The sequence below is a fragment of the Carassius carassius genome, chromosome 4 (genome assembly GCF_963082965.1).
Source record: "Carassius carassius chromosome 4, fCarCar2.1, whole genome shotgun sequence".
Taxonomy (NCBI): Eukaryota; Metazoa; Chordata; class Actinopteri; order Cypriniformes; family Cyprinidae; genus Carassius; species Carassius carassius.
Window position 1 is genome coordinate 34,921,432 of NC_081758.1, and position 24,715 is coordinate 34,946,146.

Genomic DNA, 24,715 nt, shown 5'->3' on the forward strand with positions numbered 1-24,715 from the left:
TCTGAACCATACCCCCTCTCTTTTATCCCTCTCGAGGGCTCCATGCATAAACTCCATCGACACTTCTTCATTCTCAGCCAGCCACTGGAGAACAAATGGCAGAAACCACCTACAGATGAGAAACGAAAAAGAAATAGAGAAACAGGAGGAGTAATAAAGCAGAGGGCAGCAAAGTGGTCTTGCTAGTGGTCAAGAACGTTTTAAACAACAGAGGAAAGCATCAACGAGGCATCCTAATCGGTTTGAGACTGTAGGTTATGGCACTGTGAGAGTGCGAACATAAAACTACTCAAAAGAAGAACAAACTGCAGATTTTGTGAAGAAAAGAGAGAAAAGTTTAGCCAAAGATGCTCTGAAAGAGTTTTAGAAGCAGTGTGACTCACGATGGGTACTCTGGGATGGTGTCGGAGAAGGCGGGCAGGTCACAGACGTATTCGTTGAAGAGCCATTTGACTTTGAAATGCAGATTCATGTAGTCCGCACTTTTACAAAACCTCAGCTTCTCGTGCTCTGGGGAAACAACAAGCATGAGTAAACAGATCTAATTTAGTTTTAACTTGTCACGAATTTCTTCCAGTTAACATTTACTCTCCTTCAGCTTCAACATATGTATTCTCCAAACTAGCTATAAATTACAGAGGCTAACACTAAGAAATGCATTTCACACACATACATATACTACCATTAAAAAGTTTGAAGATGGTATGATTTTTGAAAATATATAAAAGTTAATACTTTTATTTAGCAAGGATGCATTAAATTGATCAAAAGATACAGTAAAGGCTTTCACATTGTTACGAAAAAAAAATCTATTTCAAATAAAAGCCCCGTTCTTTTGAATTTTATATACTGTACTTAGAATTTCATTCAAAATGTATATGTTATGTATCATGAATATGATACTAAAAAAAAACTTAAATATTAAGCAGCACAACTGTTTTACCATTGATAATAATACAGGGAAAAAAAGCATGCTGGCATCAAAAGAAAAATATTGTTTTTTTGAATGAAGAGTTAACTCTAGTTTACTCCTGCTTGGAAGATCTAAAAGGAAACCAGGGACTTCTATTCTCTAACTCTGCTGTAGCAATGAGAGAGTGAGGACAAGAGACCAAAAATGGGGCTGTGAACCTTTAAAGGGGTTTTAACATAACAAAGAGGAAAAGACATTAACAAAACACCAGCCATATTTATTATTCAGTACTCAGCAACTTGGCCCACACAATAATGGTGATGTAATGAGGAGGAAGTAGGGCAGATATTGCACTTAAGCACCCTAACTGTACTAACATTCCACATGGTTTCAAAGCTATAGAAGCTGTTATTAAAGGATGTAGATTAAGGCTCCTTTGAGGGAACACATTACTTAGCGTGCAACAGAGTGGTGTAATTATCTCACATCCATAACAAGAAATGTATGCCCAAGTTCATGACTCCAAAAGGCCTTATAACATTATGACCTTTACCATTCTTCCAATGTTTGTAGACGATATGATTAAGAATTAATCAGATGAAAAGGAAAGATGGAATGATGTAAGGAGCAATCTCAAATAAATTTGCAGTGAACACAGACATACTTTAAGTACACACACGCTTCCCATACATATAAATGTATATTTCTTCATACCTTCTAGTGCATACTTCATGTCCTGAGCAAAGAGTGTCCACATGACCTCGGCACTGACCTTCCCCACATTCAACTCCTGAGGAAACCTGCAGAGGACACACCAGGTTAAACAGCTCAACTTAATGTCTTTGTGTGTAATATTGTGTGTGCATCTGTGCAGTGACTGACTGATTGATGATTGAGCTGTAGGAGTTCGTGTCCTCCTCAATGATGGAAACTATTAAGGTGATGAGTTTGGGCCAGAAGTCCAAATTCTGTATGCTTGGTCCTGGTTCCTCTAAAGCAGCATTTTGCTCCTCTTTCTCATCCTTCTTGTCTTCCTCTTCTTCACTCTCTTCTCCTACTTTCTTCTCTTGTGGTTTCTGTTGTAATAGAACAATTGCACGACCAATTCAACCTCTAATAATGACATAATATAAGCAGAAATATCCAAACAAGATGCAAGAATCCCCATCTGTGTGTATACAAACATACACCTATGCAGGACGTGAATGTATTTACTCACAGGCTCCACAGCTGGCTGGAACTGTCTGTTGTACAGCTCTTGGCAGTTGTTAAAGATGTATTCATATGTGGAGTTGAGGCATGCTTTCACACAGTCCCTAACCACATGGGCGGCACGAGGGGGAGACTGCAGTTCTAGAACCTGGACACAGGGGGCGCCAGAGAAGACAAGAATATGACTATATAAGAACAAAGTAACACCCTCTAACAAATCAATAGTGACTAATCTCAGTTATGAAAGCCCGCACAAAAGCCTCTCTCTTAATGCACAAAGAAATCAATCTTCATCTCACACCATCTATTATCCTTTTCTACTGTATGAACTCAGGCAGACAGAAATGACTGAGCGTTTACTCAAGACTGTATGAAACACAATTGAATTTCTCATCTCTATAGGATCTGTCACTCAATATATGTATTACAAATTAGACCCACATCCCTGCATCTCCCAGAAACACTATAAAACAGAAAGAAGGGCACTACAGCATGCCATTGTTTGATTTGATTTAGAGGTATTTTATCTTACCTTCAGTCTAAAGAATGTAATGCTAGTCAGCAAATCCACTGTGGATTTGAGATCTGCTAGACGTGGTTTACTACTGGCTGGAAAATTATTCTGGAGATCAAAGGGACAGAATTAAGATCACAGGAAGCTTAAGTGAGAAGCACAGTATGACGTTGGTAAAATGGATGCTTCACGAGAAATAAAAAACATGAACAACATATCATTTACATATGCACAAAGTTTGCTGATCAAGTCTACAGTCGTGGCCAAAAGTTTTGAGAATTACATAAATATTAGTTTTCAAAAAGTTTGCTGCTAAACTGCTTTTATATATTTGTTTCAGTTGTTTCTGTGATGTACTGAAATATAATTACAAGCACTTCATACGTTTCAAAGACTTTTATCGACAATTACATGACATTTATGCAAAGAGTCAGTATTTGCAGTGTTGGCCCTTCTTTTTCAGGACCTCTGCAATTCGATTGGGCATGCTCTCAATCAACTTCTGGGCCAAATCCTGACTGATAGAAACCCATTCTTTCATAATCACTTCTTGGTGTTTGTCAGAATTAGTGGGTTTTTGTTTGTCCACCCGCCTCTTGAGGATTGACCACAAGTTCTCAATGGAATTAAGATCTGGGGAGTTTCCAGGCCATGGACCCAAAATTTCAACATTCTGGTCCCCGAGCCACTTAGTTATCACTTTTGCCTATGGCACGGTGCTCCTTCGTGCTGGAAAATGCATTGTTGTTCACCAAACTGTTGTTGGATTGTTGGAAGAAGTTGCTGTTTTGGAGGGTGTTTTGGTACCATTATTTATTCATGGCTGTGTTTTTGGGCAGAATTGTGAGTGAACCCACTCCCTTGGATGGGAAGCAACCCCACACATGAATGGTGTCAGGATGCTTTACTGTTGGCATGACACAGGACTGATGGTAGCGCTAACCTTTTCTTCTCCGGACAAGCCTTTTTCCAGATGCCCCAAACAATCGGAAAGGGGCTTCATCTGAGAATATGACTTTGCCCCAGTCCTCGGCAGTCCATTCACTATACTTTCTGCAGAAGATCAATCTGTCCCTGATGTTTTTTTTAGAGAGAAGTGGCTTCTTTGCTGCCCTTCTTGACACCAGGCCATCTTCCAAAAGTCTTCACCTCACTGTTCGTGCAGATGCGCTCACACCTGCCTGCTGCCATTCCTGAGAAAGCTCTGCACTGGTGGCACTCCGATCCCGCAGCTGAATCCTCTTTAGGAGACGATCCTGGCGCTTGCTGAACTTTCTTGGACGCCCTGAAGCCTTCTTTACAAGAATTGAACCTCTTTCCTTGAAGTTCTTGATGATCCTATAAATTGTTGATTTAGGTGCTCAATCTTAATCTTAGTAGCCACAATATCCTTGCCTGTGAAGCCATTTTTATGCAACGCAATGATGCCTGCACGGGTTTCTTTGCAGGTCACCATGATTAAAAATGGAAGAACAATGATTTCAAGCATCACCCTCCTTTTAACATGTCAAGTCTGCCATTCTAACCCAATCAGCCTGACATAATGATCTCCAGCCTTGTGCTCGTCAACATTCTCACCTGAGTTAACAAGACGATTACTGAAATGATCTCAGCAGGTCCTTTAATGAAAGCAATGAAATGCAGTGGAAAGGTTTTTTGGGGATTAAGTTAATTTTCATGGCAAAGAAGAACTATGCAATTCATCTGATCACTCTTCATAACATTCTGGAGTTTATGCAAATTGCTATTATAAAAACTTAAGCAGCAAACTTTTGGCCACGACTGTATACTGTATATCATTATAAAATGCATTCATCCTAGCAACTCTCAAAACCAGTTGAAAAACATATATATATACCTGACTGTGATCACCTGGATAAAATTAAGGTAAATAACATGCATGAACAAGATATTTTTTAATTAAGCTGTCATTTGTTTAAAACCCCACCATCCTCACCTGTGCCTGTAGATTAGGGTAAGTTAATGAACATGATAAATTCTTACTCTGTATGTTGACAGGTCAATACGGAGAGAGTTATGGAGCTGATCCAGCAGTCTAACAAACCGATCTTTCTGCATGAACAAAGAGAAAAATGAATCAGTGGTGAATAAAGTTAAACAAACAAGCAAAAAGGATTGGCTGTTTCTTTCTGTATTTGGAAAGGCAAAGTATGATCTTGTTACAGAGTCAGAGCAACATATTTTAAAGCCCCACAAGAAGTGTTTCTCTGACACCAATCTCCCTTTTGAATGGAATCTAGACCTTGAGAAAAGGATGTGGAGTGCGGACACACATACTGAACAGAAACACACTGTAAAAACACACCAGAGACAGGGTTTCAGATAAATCCGTCTCATGGCAATGAGAAAACCTGAAAGGGAGTCAAAAGGTCAGGGACACTGACAAGGTCTAAGTTATTCACCATGTTGTATCTTTTTAAAATCCTTGTATAAGCAAGACTGATACAGCAGAAGGGTCAGGTACAAGAAAGGGAGGGGATGGGAGTGTTTGTGCTGTGCACATATCCAAGCAGCTGTATTTATCCTTAGAATCAGAGGCTGCTATGACAGCATCTTCAGCTGTGTCATGTGAGATCCTTAAAGGTTTTATGTGACTCTCTCGTGATTATAACAATCAAACTCACGATCACTTTGTGATCAAATGTTACATTATATCTTATACAACAGGTGTTTCTGGTCTTTGAATTTGGCTGAGCAACATTCCAAAAGTGCTGACATTCAGTCGATTAGCACTAGGACTTTTCAATGTTTGAATCGCTTTTCTATGTTTGCATGTTCAAGGCAGATGATTAGCTTGTGCATTAGCAGTGGTTTATTTTTAGTGAGTCTTTCTACAGATTACTTTGGAACATTCTGCATCAGTATCATCCAACCATTTAGTAGTTCAGACTGTTCAAAAGTTTGAGGTTGAAACGATTTTAATATGCATTTTAAATAAGATTATATTATATATTACATTTTTTTAAAAAATACATTAAAACCAGTAATATCGTGGAAAATATTAAAAGTAATGTTTTAGTATACATTTTATATTTATTTAATATGATTCTATATGTCTATTTTGTCCATTTTAATATATTATTAATAATATAATTTATTCCTGTGTTTTTAGCAGCCACTACTCCAGTCTTCAGTGTCACATAATCCCTCAGAAATCATTTTAATATGACGATTTGGTGCTCAAAACACATTTCTTATTATTATTAATGTTTAATACAGTTGTGTTGCCTAATATTTTTTGAGGGAAAGGGGGTCCTTTTTTTCAAAATGCTTTCATGAATAGAAAGGTGAAAATATTTATTTGAATAATTATTTCAAATATACATCTTTTATGACAACATATATGAATTTCTTTAATAAAAAACTTTTGAACACTACTGTACCTTTTGACAACAGCTCAGTTTTATTCAAAATACCGTAGCTTTTATAAAAAAGAAGGACTTTTTTTTTGGCAATTTCTGCCTTAATAATGAAAGGACAGCAGCTAGACAGGAAGTGAAGTGGGAGAGAGAGAAAGGGGGATGGGATTAGGAAAGGTCCATGAGCCAGTATTCAAACTCAGGATGCCCAAAGCACAATGGCGCTATGAGTCGGTGTGCTACTCACATGGCTATTGGCACCACACAATAAGGTACTTTTACATTCAGTGACAAAGAAAGGATTACGCTACAGTGATATTTTTTCTCATTGTTCTTAGAAGCTTTACTGTTGTTGCACCCAGGGAAAAATCAAACCCTAAACCATCCTTACAGTGGTCAGGCCATATTGGCTGTGTGCGATGCTGAGTTAGCATTACCCCAAAGTTGGAGGCAGTGAAGCGGTCACAGGCAGAGACATAGGTCACTGAGGTGGGATGAGCGTAGAATGCGTTGATGTTGGCCAGGAGTGTGCTCATTACCGCAGGGACACCAGGCAGCATGTATTTATAGGACAGACATGCAAAATGCCTACAGGTGGACAGAAAGACATCCAGTAAGAAACTGAGAATGTATTTCTACAACAGCTATGCAGTCCTTCAACTGTGATTCAGTGCTTCTCCCCAAAACAAGTCCCACTATTGAATAAACAGAAGTTTTGGTTAGTTTTTATTTATTTAACAATTATAATTAAACTGTTAATTAACATTCAGTTTGGCAAAGTGTACAAGACTTGTAACCCAAAGGTCGAGGGTTCGAGTCTCGGTACTGACAAAGATTGTAGGTCGGGGTAGTGAATGTAAAGCGTGCTCTTCCACCTTCAATACAACAATCCTGTCAACATCAAAGTACCTATAGATGTCAGAATACAGACAAAATGCTCCAGGGCTTACGTCATGGCCTGATAGATGGATTCTATTCCATAGCGCATGGCAAACTCGTCTACAATACCCTGAGCGACCTCATCAAAGTAGACCTTCCAGGCATCATCTCCTCGTGCTGTGGGTAGCTTCACCACACCTTGTCCTTCAATGTCTGTCACAAAGTGAAACAAATTCTACAAAAAAAGAGAGGGAGAAAGAGGATAAGTGATGTGTTTTGCTATAGAAATGATTGTGTGTTTGCTTTCAAGTATCAAGTAAATTGATTAAATATGAATTATGTTGGGTTCAGATTTTAGTAAGATTTGTAATTTGTTTTTTGCATTATTTATTTGAAAATTTTGTTCAAATTTAAAAAGAAGTGTTTTCTATTTGAATATATTTTAAAATGTCATTTATTCCTGTGATGGCAAAGCTGAATTTTCAGCAGTCTTCAGTGTCACATGATCCTTCAGAAATCATACTAATATGCTGATTTACTGCTCAATAAAGCTTTTGCATTATTATCAATGTTGAAGGCCGTAGTGCTGCTTAATATTTCTGTGGAAACCATGATCCATTCTTGAATCGTTCAAAAAAAATAAAGTTTAAAACAACAGTATTTATTTTGAGAAGAAACCTTTTGTGACAATATGAAGGCTTTTATTGTCACTTTTGAACAATTTAATGCAACCTCTCTGAATATTAATTTATTTTACAACACTGCACCCCACATATTTTGAATGGTCATGAAGACAGGCATATTTTTAATCTAAAAAGAAGTTAAGTGGTGTGTGTAGGGCTTTACCTCGTGTAAACAGGTGTACTGAACATGATAAGGGGCCACTTTCTCTTCCCCCTTAATTTCCACACTTATCTGCAATCTGATGGCCCCTGATACCGCTGACTTGTCTGTGCGTTTTTCTGCAAAAGTTAGAGATTACACATGGCAATTACATATCTGATATAAAAGACAAGTCTCCATTTATCACATCTCGTCCTAATGATGACCCTCGACCAAAGTCTTGTAGTAGATTCACATCCAGCAGTGACATTCCATTAACTTTTATTTCAAGAGAAAACAAACAGTATCTTCAAATGTCAAGACATCAGACTCAAGATCTTCAAATGAAAATAATGAATATTTAATCAGAAACAATCTATCATTTTAGGAAGCCACTTCACAAAACAGATTAGACATAAATGTACTGCGCTCTAATGAAAATCAAAACCGAAGAACAACTTTCTCATTTCTATGATATAATTATGCAAAGAGAGAAGCAGCCATGTGGCCAAGGACTAGTTAAACCATCTGACTGACTGTAAAATGTCCAGTACCGACGTTAAACATATTTAATTCATTATGCAAGTTTTCATGAATAGCTTAAGTAAAATGTGCCATATTTCATAGTTACAATCTTATATCTTTAATCTGAATGCATGCAGATCATTCCATTATATCATTGTTATGGGATCAGGCTTATTATAACTTTAAAAATGAAATAAGAAAAAGTATGCAATTACAAATTACAGTTCATATTTTAGGCACAGATCAGTCATGGCCTGCACTACAATCGCATCATTTAAACAGACAGATGGTTTAATTTCATACATTTAGTTTGTAGTCCTAAAACTCAGAAAATGACCATTGTCTAGTCATGGCTTCTCTCAAGAATTTCGAATGGGTTTTTCAGATATCAGTTTTAGATATATGAGAAAAGTAAGGTCTTCATTAGCCCTCATGGAGCAACTTTAGCTTTACTTTTTTCAACTACTTGCATTAAAGCACATGAAGGTTTCAAAATGCACATCTGAGATGTTTTTCAAAACATGAAACCCTTTCAAAATTTTAGAGGGGGACCACAGCAAATTAGACTTCAAGCCTGTCTACAAATTGATGTCAAGACTATACAGCCGTATAGGAGGAGTGCTACTTTCAAAACCTCAGAAAACAGAAAAAATATAATTTAAAGAAATCAAATAACACCCCACACTGAAGCATACATAGACAGAGGAACTTACCGAGGTTGTACCAGACATCCATTTCTCCGCTGAGGGTTCGGACCTCGATAATGCTCTGGCCCAAAAAGTCATCAGATTCTCTCTTCAGACGCTGCTTTACACGAGACTTTATATCGTCATCTTCATCCCATACACGCAGTTTAATGCGGTCAGATGAATTGTGGCACTCACTAGGGAATGAAAGGGTTAAGTTTTGAACATATCACAGCTGCTTCGAAAAAGAGAGCTGTTATTTTGCTTTATCACAGTCAACAACTATTCAATATTAACAATTAAGTTGCTATATTTGTTGCCAATGTAAAGGGTGTAGTTATGTTAATAAAGAATGGTTAATTGTAAGAATTGTTTAATGTATTAAAAACTAATTTATTCAATAAACTAAGGATTAGCTTATTTTTATTAAAAAATAAATAAAGTAAAAGTTCATCTAAAAATGGAAATTCTGTCATCATTTACTAATCCTCAATTGTTGCAAATCTGTATGAATTTATTTCTTCTGTTGAACACAAAAATATTTTGAAGACTTCTGGTAATCAAACAACCAAAAGTTGGTAGCGAATGACTTCCATAATGTCAAAGATCCCAATATGCACCAAATTTTTTGAGCTATGCTATCCACATTTATTTTACAGTTCCATACTCTTGTTTCTATTTTTACTTCTCCTAAGAAATTTTTGGAGAAATATCTAAGACAAGGGCGATGACATATAACAACACCTAAGTAATGATTTCCTCTGGGAGGCATCATTAAAAACGTCCAGATTTTGTCTGATTGCATAGAAAAGAAATGAGAATAAGAACATGGCAGATAAACGACAGGATTCCAAAAGAACAAAGACAACTGAAAATATTGTATAAGACTCACAAGTTGAACGTCTCCTCCCACACAGGGTTAAGGTTACCGTAGATAGTTTTGGTTCTCTTCTTAGTCTTGCCAACCTGAACGGTCACATACGGATCACTGGAACCAGTTCTGTCTTTAGCCTGGAGGCCCTGAGCGCTCACCACTGGAAAACACACGTGAACACACATGAGAATAAAGAATGGAAAAATGCCTATCAATGCTGGCACAGTGCATGTTATTAAAAGCCCTATTAAAAATCTGCATTTATGAAAACTACTCCTTGAATATTTCGATCACTGAAAGTTATCAGAGCAATAACAGCTGCCCCTGCTTCCACACCTGTGATGGAGATTTTGGCAGACCATTTTGATGTTCCGTCAAGAACAGTCTGCTTGATGGCCTTCATCTGCTGAGCATGGCTCAGTTTAGTCATACTGAACACAAGCCTTATCATCTCAAAGATTTCAGGCCTGTTCCTCTCCCGGATCTTCATGCGGTCCTTCATGGCCGATATGATATGATGGGTTCTGTCCTCTGCTCCTGTTTTTGAGCTCTTCTCAGCAGCTCCTAGCAATTGTAGAGATGTGTTTAATAATATCATTTAATTGCAAAATAAAACATGCAAAAGAACGAAAACATGTCAAACACTGTATACTGAATTAGTGAAAAGGTTTCTATTTTACATTTGTACCTTTTAGCATTACAAATTATATTTCAAAGTACAATGTTGAATTTAAAAATTTGCATTGTTTTTGTTTGTTTTTTTCATAAATTGCATATTAAGAATTTGTGTTCTAGTGCATAAGCTTATAATTTTTCACATATAGGATATTTTTGCGTGATTTCTCCTCACTGAGTTGGTTATGTTCATTATAAAGCATTTGTCAATGGCACAGATGTAGCATTCATAAGGGATAATGCCAAAAAATGCCAAAAAATACTGAACTAAATAAACAGCTAACTGCAGTACGCAACAATCATGTAACAATACATAAAGGATTGTTTTGTAGTTGCTTGTTTTTCTGTATTTGGTTTGTGACTCACGCTGTAAACAGTCTGCGTTGAGAAGCTCCTGGCATTTTTCGTGGCATTTGACCCCACACTCTGAACAGCGCATGCCCTGCCGCGCAATGCCCCACAACAAGCCCTCACACTCATAGCAGTAGGTGGGTGTAGTGGCCGTCCACACTTCAAAGTTATGGGGTGTTGTGCAAGAAATAGGGTAAATCAAAGCCTGGAGTGTCTTCTTGTACACGTGTTTCTTCTACAGGGAGGAAAAGAAACTGAAAATAGTTTGTGCCAGAAATGGGCCCAAGACGTAACCCTGAAGAAGACATTTTAAAACGATGCACAGATCACACGTAGAATGTGTTGAAATGAAAAATCACGAAGGTGTTAAGAATTGAGAAGTTAAAATGGTAAGGAGTACAAGATACTCTTTATAAATTCTGGACCTGGTTGATGGTGTAGGTGTAGTTAAAGGAGTGGGCAGACAGGTGTCAAATTGATGACATCACATCTTTATCTACATAAAGTGTAGGTGGCATACATCTTTTTTTAAATTTATAAAAAAATTTTAAGAAAAAACATTCATCAATCCAGAGCATTTGAAGTTTACCTTTACATTTTGATAAAAGGTATTTAAACTCAATTTCTGTCAACAATTACTCTATTATCATTACAACACTTGTCGTTGGCAACAGTACAAAATACGATACAAAAGTGTGACCACATGTAGGTTATGAACTTCCTCTTCAGGAACTCGAGCTGCGTCGAAGCGCTTTGGGGAACGCGTTCAGCGTACGCGACTCTGAATATCGTGTGTAATCAGTCCAATGGAAGGGCGTGACGTCACCGACGTGGTGACGTAAGCGACCAGGAAGCTATAAAAGCACGTGCCACGCAGCTGGCGTCAGCTTCGCATCTTTCAGCAAGCGCTCTGTGTGTGAATGTCATTTGTCCGTCTTGTGAGTCTTATTTACTGTTGTCTGTCCAGTTAAAAGAGCTCCTAGACATGCCAAAAAGCAAGGCGAAAGTTAAGCACCCAGATGGCGATTCCAAATCGCGTTATAGGCTGTGTGTTCCTCCCTGCCCGAGATATATAACGGGTGGGGATACACACAACCTGTGCGTGGTTTGCCTGGGTTCGAAGCACGCTGAGTCGGCTCTCGAGGGGGCCGACTGCCCGCACTGTGAGCGAATGTCGGTGCGGCTGCTTCGTTCCCGGAGGGCCCTCTGTTCGAGGAGGGGGCCTTCGCCAGCGTTCCCCGCGGTGCTGGTCCCGCTTCTGCCGAGGCAGAACGGCGGCTGCACTCGTGGGGTCCGCAAGTCGATCTGGTAGAGGGAATGGAGACGGGCCAGTCCCTATCTCCTTCCACTTCTGCCAGATCCGGCACCCAATCCCTAGAGTTGGAAGCACGCACAGCGGTTCCTTCCACTCAGGGTGAGGGATCGACGCTCCGCCTCTCTTCCTCCGAGGAGGTCGATGTGGAGTCGCTCGATAGGGATTCGCCACCCCACTCGCTACAGTATGAGGAGCTCTTAGAGGTGGTTACTCGCGCGGTGGCAAAATTAAGTATCGATTGGCCCGCCGAAAAGTCTACCGAACCGCAGAGAAGCAAGCTGGATGAACGCTTCCTGCGCGCGAGTCAGCCACCTCCCAGCCGGGGCCTTCCATTCTTTCCCGACCTGCATGATGAGATCGCCAGGTCGTGGAAATGTCCATTCTCGGCCCGCCTCTACATCCCCTCGTCTGATTACTACGGAAATGTAGTGGGGATGGGAGAGCACGGTTATAGAGCGATGCCCCGGGTGGAACAGACGCTTCCGAGCTATCTGTCCCCTGGCGCGGCATCGTCTCTGAAGGCCCCGGCATTGTCCTCAAAGCCACTAAGAACAACTTCGGCTTTGGTGGGCAAAGGGTATGCGGCTGCAGGTCAGGCTGGTGCGTGTCTGCACACCATGGCGGTGTTACAGGCGTACCAGGCCGACCTGCTCAAGGAGCTAGACGAGGGAGAGGAGATCAAGTCCCATGATATTTCTGAATTAAGAAGGACCGCTGATCTCTCCCTCTGCGCCACCAAGGAGACCGCCCGAGCGATTGGGCGGTCCATGGCAGCTATGGTGGCCGCGGAGAGGCACTTATGGTTGACCCTGTCCGATATGAAAGAACGGGACAGGGTCTGCCTCATGGACGCCCCGATCCAGCCGACTGGCCTGTTCGGCGACGCAGTTAATTCTGTCGTCGACAGGTTCCAGGAGGCCCGCAAACAGGCGGCGGCGTTCCATAAGTTCCTCCCTCGTCGCTCCCTTGGGGCATCTGGGAAGGAGATGCCCCAGCCGCACCCTAGCTCCTCACACCGCGAGGCCCAGAAGCAGAGCGTCGCCTCTCGTGCTCCTCCGCGTCGGGAACGAGAGTCTCAGCGACGCTCTAGGCCGAGGTCTTCTAAGCCCAAATTAGATTTAAGGGCGGTTATCGAAGCTAAGAAGTCCTCGGCCAAGAAACCCTGACGCCAATGGCCCAGGGTTTCAGAGGGCAGCCTCTGCTGGGGTAGAACGGTACACACCGCAGTCCACGGTGCCCGTCCCACCTCAGTGCCCTCTAGGGGTCGTTCTGCCAACCCTGCCAGTGCTCCAGGGCGCAGCGGCCCCGGGCGAGCATCGTTCTCAGTATCCTCCGCCCGTGCGCGTAGCGGGGCTGGGACGCTCGCCGCCCCTGCGGGGTTCTCTTACACCAGAGGTCAGTCTCGAGAGACTGATTCCCTTAGTAGATTATTTAGCAGCGTGGAAACTACTGCCAAATGTATCTCGTTGGGTCCTGCATATAGTAGAAAAAGGATCAGGTCCGAGGACTGGTTTGTCACGATAGATCTCAAAGACGCATATTTTCATATCTCCATCCTTCCTCAACACAGGAAGTTTCTGAGGTTCGCTTTCGGGGGCGAAGCCTACCAATATCGAGTACTTCCCTTTGGCCTCGCACTCTCACCCCACACGTTCACAAAGTGTGTAGATGCGGCTCTGGCCCCCCTGCGCACGCAGGGCATCCGCATTCTCAATTATATCGACGATTGGTTGATTTTAGCTCAGTCAGAGCAGATTGCGGTTCGACATCGAGATGTCGTTCTCGCACATATGGGGGAGCTGGGTTTGAGACTGAACGCCAAGAAGAGTGTACTTTCTCCGGCTCAGAGAACCACCTATCTAGGCGTAGTATGGGATTCGACCGCGATGCAGGCACGATTGTCCCCTGCTCGTATCGAGTCGATCCTCATCTCAGTCAAGAGAGTCAGAGAAGGCCAGTCACTCACTGTCAAACAATTTCAGAGATTGTTGGGTCTGATGGCAGCTGCGTCCAACGTGATACCTCTTGGCCTGCTGTACATGAGACCCCTACAGTGGTGGCTCAAGACCAAGAGATTTTCCCCGAGGGGCAATCCGCTTCGCACTATCAAGGTCACGCGGCGCTGCCTCCATGCCTTAGACATGTGGAAGAAACCTTGGTTCTTGAATCAGGGCCCGGTGCTGGGAGCTCCTTGTCGCCGTGTGACACTAGCGACGGACGCGTCCCTCACCGGCTGGGGTGCGGTCATGAGTGGCCACCCTGCCCGTGGTCTGTGGAGCGATCGCCATCTAACGTGGCATATCAATTGTCTAGAAATGCTAGCAGTTTATCGTGCACTGAAGCACTTCCTCCTAGACCTGAGAGGTCACCATGTGTTGGTGCGCACCGACAACACATCAGTGGTCTCTTACATCAACCACCAGGGCGGTCTGCGTTCGCGCCCTTTGTACAAGCTGGCGCACCAGATCCTGGTGTGGTCCCAGAACAAACTCCTCTCATTAAGAGCAGTATATATTCCTGGGAAGTTAAATATGGGAGCAGACATAGACACCCCCTAGTTACACGTTTCCTCCGCGGTGCACTGAGGCTGAGACCTCCAGTACGGTCCCGTATTCCCCCGTGGGACTTGGTTGTGGTGTTAGAGGCTATGTGCAAACCCCCGTTTGAACCTATTCAAGATATCTCAGACAGACATCTCACACTTAAAACCTCTTTTCTGTTGGCTATTACCTCTCTGCGGAGAGTAGGAGATCTTCAGGCCCTCTCGATGGCCCCTTCTTATCTTGAGTTTGCACCAGGCATGACTAAAGCGTTCATATACCCTCGAGCGGGATATGTTCCCAAGGTTCCCTCTGTTACACCACGACCTGTAGTGCTGCAGGCCTTCTGTCCTCCTCCCTTTCGGGAGCCCGACCAGGCGAAGCTAAACTGTATGTGTCCGGTTCGAGCACTGGACGCATACGTCCACAGAGCTGCCCTGTGGAGAAAAACTGACCAATTGCTTGTGTGCTACGGTCCCCCCAAGAGGGGTTCTCCTGCTTCTAAGCAGACTATTAGTCGTTGGATAGTCGAGGCTATCAACGTCACCTATGAGTCCTCTGGTCGTCCCCCACTGTCGGGAGCCAAGGCTCACTCTACTCGGGGTATGGCGGCCTCTAAGGCTTTCTTAGCAGGTGTATCCATGCTGGACATCTGCAACGCTGCGGGGTGGTCCACGCCCTTTACATTTGTTAGGTTCTATGGCCTAGATATGCCAGTCACTCCAGGCGCTTCTGTCCTCCTGTCCTGAGCTGTGCTCTTCGGATACACACCAGGCAGGGGTTTGGTAGTCTGGCGGCGTTAGGACTCGTTCCCCAAAGCGCTTCGATGCAGCTCGAGTTCCTGAAGAGGAACGTCTCTAGGTTACGTATGTAACCCTAGTTCCTCGAGGGAACGAGACGCAGCGTATATATAAATATATATATATATATGTGGACTTTACCAATTGATTAGTGCACTTAAACCCTGCCCACAATGTACTGCAATCTATCTGCTTCCTACATCCAATTAGCAACCAATGATAGAACCAAATCCTGCCCTCCATTTTATCCTTTTTTGTTAATCGGTTTCACCCAAACAATACAGAGGAAAACTCTGTCGCTACTTCTGTTACAGTATGACTTTAACAACTTGATAAAGTGAGAAGCAGATAGATGATTGTATATTTTGCATGTCTTACCAGTTCTTCATCCTTCAGTGAAGAGCGTGCAGCTAATGCATGCGAGATCCCTGCTTTCCTGGACTGCACAAGAGACTGAGAGAGGAACGAAGGTTGAATATTAACATGTTTAATTATACAATTAGTAACAGTAGTACTCATTATACTACAATGCTTTTGCGCTCGCTCAGTGGGAGCACATATTGTCTGTAATGCTTCCTTAAACACATGGTAAATGTTATTCCATGCCTGTGTCTACTACAGTACATTCCCATTAATATGCTAAACACTACTCAGCCATTAAAGGCACCAGAAAGAATCAGAATCAGAAAGAGCTTTATTGCCAAGTATGCTTGCGCATACAAGGAATTTGTTTTAGTGACATAAGCTTCCAGTAAACAGAAACAACAACACACAAAAAAAAAAAAATTACAGGAGAATTACAAATTGGCAAATAAATAAGTGTATAAACAATTGTGCTATAAATGATAATGGAATAGGATTGAGTGAGATGCAGGAATGTTCTAGGATGGAGGGGTAACAAATAAATATAAGGATATTGCACATTTTTGCATAAGTTTAAGTGGGAAACATTTAACTGTTCATGAGGTAGATTGCCTGGGGGAAGAAACTATTCTTGTGCCTTCCTGTTCTTGTATTTGCGGCTCTGAGGCGCCGGCCAGATGGCAAAAGTTCAAAGATGGGGTGACTTGGATGTGAGGGATCCAGATTGATTTTCTGAGTCCTTTTCCTCACTCTGGATGTGTACAGTTCTTGGAGGGTAGGCAGGGGAGCACCAATAATCCTTTCAGCAGTCCGAACAGTTCTCTGTAGTCTTCTGATATCTGATTTTGTAGCTGAACCAAACCAGACAGTAATTGAAGTACACAGGACTGACTCAATGACGGCTGAGTAGAACTGTTTCAGCAGCTCCTGTGGCAGGTTAAACTTCCTCAGCTGGCGAAGGAAGTACAACCTTTGTTGGGCTTTTTTCACAATGGAGCCAATGTGATTGTCCCACTTCAGGTCCTGAGAGATGGTGGTTCCCAGGAATCTGAATGACTCCACTGCAGCCACAGTGCTGTTCATGATGGTGAGTGGGGAAAGTGCAGGGGGGTTTCTCCTAAAGTCCACAGTCATCTCCACTGTTTTGAGCGTGTTCAGCTCCAGGTTGTTAAGACTGCACCAGACAGCCAGCTGCTCAACATCCTGTCTGTAAGCAGACTCGTCACCGTCCTGGATGAGGCCGATGACTGTAGTGTCGTCTGCAAACTTCAGGAGCTTGACAGAGGGGTCTTTAGAGGTGCAGTCGTTGGTGTACAGGGAGAAGAGCAGAGGGGAGAGAACACATCCCTGAGGGGCACCAGTGTTGGTGGAGCAGCTGTTTGACATGAATTTCCCCAGTCTCACTAACTGTTGCCTATCTGTCAGAAAGCTGGTGATCCACTGACAGATAGAGCTAGGAACAGAGAGCTGGGTCAGTTTGGTCTGGAGGGTTGTTGGGATGATGGTGTTGAAAGCCGAACTAAAGTCCACAAACAGGATCCTCACATAAGTCCCTGTTTTGTCCAGATGTTGCAGGATGAAGTGCAATGCCATGTTGATTGCATCATCCACGGACCTGTTTGCTCGATAAGCAAACTGCAGGGGGTCTAGTAAGGGTCCAGTGATGTCCTTCAGATAAGCCAGAACCAGTTTTTCAAACGACTTCATGATGACAGACGTTAGAGCCACAGGTCTGTAGTCGTTAAGTCCTGTTATCTTGGGTTTCTTTGGAATGGGGATTATGGTGGAGCGTTTGAAGCAGGAAGGCACTTCACACAACTCCAGAGATCTGTTGAAGATCTGTGAAAAGATGGGGGCCAGCTGGTCAGCACAGATTTTCAGACAGGCTGGTGTAACGCCATCTGGGCCTGGTGCTTTTCTTCTTTTGTTTTTCTTGAAGACCTGGCGCACATCATCTTCACAGATTTGAAGAGCAGGAGGTATGGAGAGGGGGATTGCAGGAGGTGTTAATGGTTGTGTAAGGAGATGGTCAGAGTGGGTGTTGGGGGTTTCAAATCTACAATAAAACTCATTCAGGCCGTTAACAAGTCGTTGATTAGCCTCAGTGCAAGGGGATAGTGTCTTGTAGTTTGTGATGGCTCTCAGTCCTCTCCAAACTGAAGTAGAGTCGTTGGAAGTAAACTGGTCTTCCAACTTTTTAGCGTAGGTCTTTTTAGCCGCTCTAATCTCTTTGTTCAGTGTGTTCCTGGCCTGATTGTACAAGACCCTGTCCCCATTTCTGTAGGCATCCTCTTTGGCCTGACGAAGGTGTCTGAGTTTTACTGTAAACCATGGCTTATCATTGTTAAGTGTTAAATAAGTCCTGGTAGGAATGCATATATCCTCACAGAAACTAATATAGGATGTTACAGTCTCTGTGAGTTCGTCCAGATTGGTGGTAGCAGCTTCAAAAACGCTCCAGTCTGTGATGTCAAAACAAGATTGTAAATCCTGCTCTGTTTCGCTGGTCCATCTCTTCACAGTCTTTACTACAGGTTTAGCAGATTTAAGTTTCTGCTTGTAGGTCGGTATAAGATGAACCAGACAGTGATCAGAACGTCCCAAAGCTGCTCGTGGAACAGAGTGATATGCATCCTTTATTGTGGTGTAACAGTGATCCAGTATATTACTGTCTCTGGTGGGACAGGTAACATGCTGTCTGTATTTTGGCAGTTCACGGGAGAGATTGGAAGTCCCCAAGAATGATTAAAACAGAGTCCGGGTGTTGTTGTTCTGTGTCTGTGATCTGATCAGCGAGTTTCTGTAAAGCTGAGCTCACATGCGCTTGAGGTGGAATGTAAACACTAACCAGAATGAGCGAGTGAAACTCCCGCGGCGAATAGAACGGCTTGCAGTTGATAAACTGCGTTTCTAGATCAGGACAGCACATCTTCTTTAACACAGTTACATCTGTACACCACCGTTCATTGATGTAAAAGCATGTCCCGCTGCCGCGCGATTTCCCCGTTGATTCTGCTTCGCGGTCCGCTCTAAACAGCTGAAAGCCCGGCAGATGGAGTGCGCTGTCCGGTATGGCGTCATTCAGCCAGGTTTCCGTGAAACACAGAGCAGCAGAGTGAGAGAAATCCTTATTTGTCCGAGAGAGCAGAAGGAGTTCGTCCGTTTTGTTGGGTAGAGAGCGGAGATTTGCGAGATGGATGCTAGGCAACGGCGTTCGAAATCCGCGCTTCCTGAGTCTGATGAGCGCTCCCGCTCGCTTTCCCCGTCTGCGCGTCCTGAAGCGCTTGATCAGCGCCGCTGCTCCTCCGATAACAATGTTCAGTAAAACGTCTGTATAATAGAAATCCGGAAAAATATCATGTGGTGTGTTCTGCCGAATGTTCAGCAGTTCATCCCTGGTGAAACTGATTGTGTTTGTTAAACAAAAAACAGGAAAAACGAACAAAAACAGTACAAACACTGGAGAGCCAAGCACTGAAGCAGCCATGTGCGGCGCCATCTTGGAAGACCATGTCTACTTACATAGCTTTTAGCATTTCATAAATAACTTTGTAAATTACTAATACCATAACCAAGAATAGTACCAACATCAGACACAAAAACCAGCCTAAAAGATTGTTGATACAACATGCTGAAAAAAACTCAATGATTGTTACATATCTAAAGGCAGACCAATACTCAAAAGATCGATTTTCCATGAGAAGAGAGATAAGAGCACAATTTAGCCTCTCACAGCTAATGACAGTGATTCAAAACACGCAAATGGCTTGTTTTATCTTTTCTTTGTGCCATCAATTGCTCAGCAAGTAAATTGTGAGTGGTAAAGGGTGAGTAAGGGGACTGGCAGGTAAAAATAAAGAAAAATAAAACATACTGTATATGATCATATTTATCTCTTGTATAGACACATTACAATAATATTGTAAATCTTAACATTACGCAACACATTGGTTGTTTAACCAATGAACACTACTTATACAGAATATATTATTATTGAATAATGGATTATTGAATAATGTTGCTTTTGTGACTTCTAGTTAACTTTTAATTATAAAAAGATTTAATTTGTGTATACACTGACTCATTTTCACCTTCACATTCATTTCTATTCTATTCATAATCAAGTATTCTAGAGTTGTGCGATAACATTTGTTTATATTCAGCATATCACACTTCATAAACAACTTTCACACACAAAGAAGAAGCGTTCGTTGCCATGAAAACTGTTGTGCAAGTCACAAGCTTCAGATAAAGCCTGTTTTTATTTTGCATTTATTCTTTTGTGTCCTCTCCACAGCATTTCAAATGTATCTGTGTGGGTTTTAGTTTTATTGTAAAGCAACAAAGACTGATTGATGAAAGTTCCCCATTTCTGACTCATGTGCATGTCAGTGAACTGGAGGAGAAGACGAGCACTTCAAATAGTGCTCCGTTTTTCAATCGTATTCACACTTGTCTGGTTTTTAATGCACCAATCACATAAGATGTCCCTCTTTAAGGGTAAAGAGAAGACATTTAATTACAAGACTGATGGAAAATTACACTGACACATTTACATAAAAACCAAAATCCATTCTAAACAAAAACAGACCACTTGCATATTCTAACCCTTCTGAGACAGGATGTTACGATTCTTTTTTTAGTGTGCTTTGAGTAAAAGCTGAAAATGTATATATATTTATATATTTATATATATATATATATATATATATATATATATATATATATATATATATATATATGCATACTGTACAGTACATACATACACACACACAAACACACAGTATGTACCTTGAATTGTGAAGCATACACTAATAGAAAGGTTTACTTACCATGGCCTAGTAATGAAGGCATGCATTTAAGAAAAAAATAATGACAAAAGAAGAACAGATCAGATTTAAGCTAAGCTTTAGGTTAGATTAGATGAGAAATCTGATAGAATGTTGCATTTCAATATGGGTGGAGGTGTGGAAAAATGCATAAATAAATAAAAATCACTCACCACTTCGCTAACCAAGGGGATAGGCTTCTTTTTCCTAAGGTCAGGCATGCTATCAATGCCAAATATTCCTTCTCCCCTGAAGATAATAATATGGATATTCCAGTAAAGGAAAACAAATGTTTGATAAAGAACAGCTAAACAACAACACGGTTCAAACTGAAAATGAGCAAGAGATCATACCCAGGTTTGGCCCATGGATGTTTGTTATGGTCTCCATTGATATTCTGTTGAGAGGTTGATCATATTGTCATACGTTAAAACAAATACAAAATGTTGAAGCTACACATAGACAACAAAAACAGCACTTAATAAAAATTTGGGAAATAGGGAGAAAGAGGAATAGAGAAATGGGGCCATGTTCAAGCATAAGGGTGTCCATCAGTACACGTGGCACCAGGACACCAAAGGTCGTAGGTCGATGATCGACTTTGTGGTCGTTTCATCCAACCTCCAGCCGTATGTCTTGGACACTCGGGTGAAGAGAGGGGCGGAGCTCTCAACCGATCACCACCTGGTGGTGAGTTGGATCCGATGGCGGGGGAGGAAGCTGGACAGACTCGGCAGACCCAAACGTACTGTGAGGGTCTGCTGGGAACGTTTGGCCGAGTCTCCTGTCAGAGAGATCTTCAACTCCCACCTCCGGCAGAGCTTCGACCAGATCCCGAGGGAGGCTGGAGATATTGAGTCCGAGTGGACCATGTTCTCCACCTCCATTCTCGAAGCGGCCGCTTGGAGCTGTGGCCGTAAGGTTTCCGGTGCCTGTCAAGGCGGCAATCCCCGAACCCGGTGGTGGACACCGGAAGTAAGGGATGCCGTCAAGCTGAAGAAGGAGTCCTATTGGGCCTGGTTGGCTTGTGGGACTCCTGAGGCAGCTGACAGGTACCGGCAGGCCAAGCGGACTACAGCCCAGGTGGTTGTGGAGGCAAAAACTCGGGCCTGGGAGGAGTTCGGTGAGGCCATGGAGAAGGACTATCGGTCAGCCTCGAAGAGATTCTGGCAAACCGTCCGGCACCTCAGGAGAGGGAAGCAGTGCCCTACCAACGCTGTTTACAGTAGAGGTGGGGAGCTGTTGACCTCAACTGTGGTCCCTCTTTTTAAGAAGGGGGACCGGAGGGTGTGTTCCAACTACAGGGGGATCACACTTCTCAGCCTCCCTGGGAAAGTCTATGCCAGGTTACTGGAGAGGAGAATCCGGCCGATAGTAGAACCTCGGATTCAGGAGGAACAATGTGGTTTTCGTCCAGGCCGTGGAACACTGGACCAGCTCTATACCCTCTACAGGGTGCTGGAGGGTTCATGGGAGTTTGCCCAACCAGTCCACATGTGCTTTGTGGATTTGGAGAAGGCATTCGACTGTGTCCCTCTCGGCGGCCTGTGGAGGGTGCTCCGGGAGTATGGGGTCCGGGGCCCTTTGCTAAGGGCTATCCAGTCCCTGTACGACCGGAGCAGGAGCTTGGTTCGTATTGCCAGCAGTTAGTCAGACTTGTTCCCGGTGCGAGTTGGACTCCGGCAGGGCTGCCCTTTGTCGCCGGTTCTGTTCATGATTTTTATGGACAGAATTTCTAGGCGCAGCCAGGGGCCGGAGGGGGTCAGGTTTGGTGACAACATGATTTCGTCTCTGCTCTTTGCGGATGATGTTGTCGTGTTGACCTCATCAAGCCAGGACCTTCAGCATGCAGTGGGACGGTTTGCAGCCGAGTGTGAAGCGGCTGGGATGAGAATCAGCACCTCCAAATCCGAGGCCATGGTCCTCAGTAGGAAAAGGGTGGCTTGCCCACTTCAGGTTGGTGGAGAGTTCCTGCCTCAAGTGGAGGAGTTTAAGTATCTTGGGGTCTTGTTCACGAGTGAGGGAAGGATGGAACGGGAGATTGACAGACGGATCGGTGCAGCTTCTGCAGTAATGCGGTCGATGTACCGGTCTGTCGTGGTGAAGAAAGAGCTGAGCCGCAAGATGAAGCTCTCGATTTACCGGTCAATCTACGTTCCTACTCTCACCTCTGGTCATGAGCTTTGGGTCATGACCGAAAGGACAAGATCCCGGATACAGGCGGCAGAAATGAGCTTTCTCCGCAGGGTGGCTGGGCGATCCCTTAGAGATAGGGTGAGAAGCTCAGTCACCCGGGAGGAGCTCAGAGTAGAGCCGCTGCTCCTCCACATCGAGAGGGGTCAGCTGAGGTGGCTCGGGCATCTGTTCCGGATGCCTCCTGGACGCCTTCCCGGGAAGGTGTTCCGGGCGCGTCCCACTGGGAGGAGACCCTGGGGAAGACCTAGGACACGCTGGAGAGACTATGTCTCCCGGCTGGCCTGGGAACGCCTCGGTGTCCCCCCAGAAGAGCTGGAGGAAGTGTCTAGGGAGAGGGAAGTCTGGGGTTCTCTGCTTAGACTGCTGCCCCGCGACCCGGCCCCGGATAAGCAGAAGAAGATGGATGGATGGATGGAGGAATAGAGAAAGCCCTGCCATTTGGTTGATTGAATTTCACCACTATATTCATGAACAAACAAGCAGAATGTTCCAGTCATGAGAACAATTCTCGTCAAGACAATATTAGACATGCAAGGGGGCTCAGGAAACAAGTTCTTAAAACTCTAAAATGTACACTTCCTGTCAGAAAATCACAATTTAATTGACTCTCAAGATGAACAATATTATCCTAAATCTAACAACAGAAAATGAATACAGAAAGATAAAGACGTATCTATCAAAGAAGCAATTATAAAAAAATAAAAAATAGATTAATAAAGTAAGAAAATAACCTAATTTTGATAATTTCATATTCATAATATTTAAATTTCATATGTAATATAAAGGACTACTACTAATTAAGAAAAATGATTGAAAATGCATTCATGCCATCTGTGTGCTGCGTCAAAAAAGTGCAAACACACCATTTTATCTCTTAACTCATCATTTGACAAAAAGAGATGAATTGTTAATGTAATTACAACAACAACAAAAATTCTTATGCAAAATCATCTGTAATGCCAAACCCCTCAAAACAAAAAGGCTGAGAGAAAAATCACTGCTATAAAACTCTGACTCAGCAACTCCAGCAACAGGCCTTAAAATGAATCTGCCATCACAGTTTCTATTTTATACAGTATAACTGGGAGGGATACTTTAATGAGCCACAATCAATAACACAGACTGAAAATGTGTGTAATGTTTACAATGCAGCATAGTCTACAAGCCATGAGAACAAAGCATGATTTAAAAAATGCAATAAACCATAGACACAAGTTACCCAACAGAATGCAGGAAACCCAAATCGAGGGAGCCTGTTAGCACCATGCACATTACAGACCTTCAAACAGCATTATTTATTTTTTAGCATTGAAAACATAAAACATCAAGACACTTGATGTGAATGATGTGAAAAAGATATAACCTGGTCTTCATCCTGGCTTCCATCTGAAAATAACAACAAAAAGCACAGCACATCAAGCTATCACACCATTTTTAAGCAGAACCAGACAGCACTCTTTATCTAGACGTAACATTATAAAGCAATTAAACTTGTTGTCCAAGAACATTTACATCTGCATTACAGACAGGGAGTTTAATAACCTTGTGTATACAGTATGGACCAAGGATATGAACTGCATAACTGTGGCCATTTCTCAATTGATCTAGACAGTTCATGAAAATTTCACTGAGTTGTATTATTCATTTATAATGGCTCCTAAATTTTCCCTGCACTCTACTTTCACGTAGGATTTGTTTTCGTTTAAATTCAATGAGTGTAATTAGTTTGTTTGAGCCTGGGGAACAAGACTAGTTTAACACCCAGCAGGGTGCTAGCTAATAAATCTGCAGGAAAGGACCAAACACCCTCTAGCTATAAGAGTCAGCAGTTTCTGATGAGA

General features: G+C 42.7%; 1 protein-coding gene across 1 annotated transcript in view; it reads right to left on the reverse strand.

Moving 5' to 3' along the window:
* The window catches only part of LOC132139922 (protein unc-13 homolog B), a 54,722-nt gene that overhangs the window by 16,547 nt on the left and 13,460 nt on the right, over positions 1 to 24,715 (reverse strand). Inside the window, exons 3-20 of the mRNA XM_059548630.1 lie at positions 24,238 to 24,260; positions 21,032 to 21,075; positions 20,852 to 20,927; positions 15,865 to 15,939; positions 10,847 to 11,066; positions 10,142 to 10,369; positions 9,824 to 9,965; positions 8,959 to 9,128; positions 7,745 to 7,860; positions 6,970 to 7,133; positions 6,457 to 6,607; positions 4,644 to 4,712; positions 2,658 to 2,747; positions 2,133 to 2,273; positions 1,796 to 1,989; positions 1,628 to 1,713; positions 384 to 510; positions 13 to 109 (exon numbers count right to left, since the gene is read on the reverse strand). Coding sequence (XP_059404613.1) covers positions 13 to 109; positions 384 to 510; positions 1,628 to 1,713; positions 1,796 to 1,989; positions 2,133 to 2,273; positions 2,658 to 2,747; positions 4,644 to 4,712; positions 6,457 to 6,607; positions 6,970 to 7,133; positions 7,745 to 7,860; positions 8,959 to 9,128; positions 9,824 to 9,965; positions 10,142 to 10,369; positions 10,847 to 11,066; positions 15,865 to 15,939; positions 20,852 to 20,927; positions 21,032 to 21,075; positions 24,238 to 24,260 — 2,213 coding nt within the window. The remainder of the gene's footprint in view (positions 1 to 12; positions 110 to 383; positions 511 to 1,627; positions 1,714 to 1,795; positions 1,990 to 2,132; positions 2,274 to 2,657; positions 2,748 to 4,643; positions 4,713 to 6,456; positions 6,608 to 6,969; positions 7,134 to 7,744; positions 7,861 to 8,958; positions 9,129 to 9,823; positions 9,966 to 10,141; positions 10,370 to 10,846; positions 11,067 to 15,864; positions 15,940 to 20,851; positions 20,928 to 21,031; positions 21,076 to 24,237; positions 24,261 to 24,715) is intronic.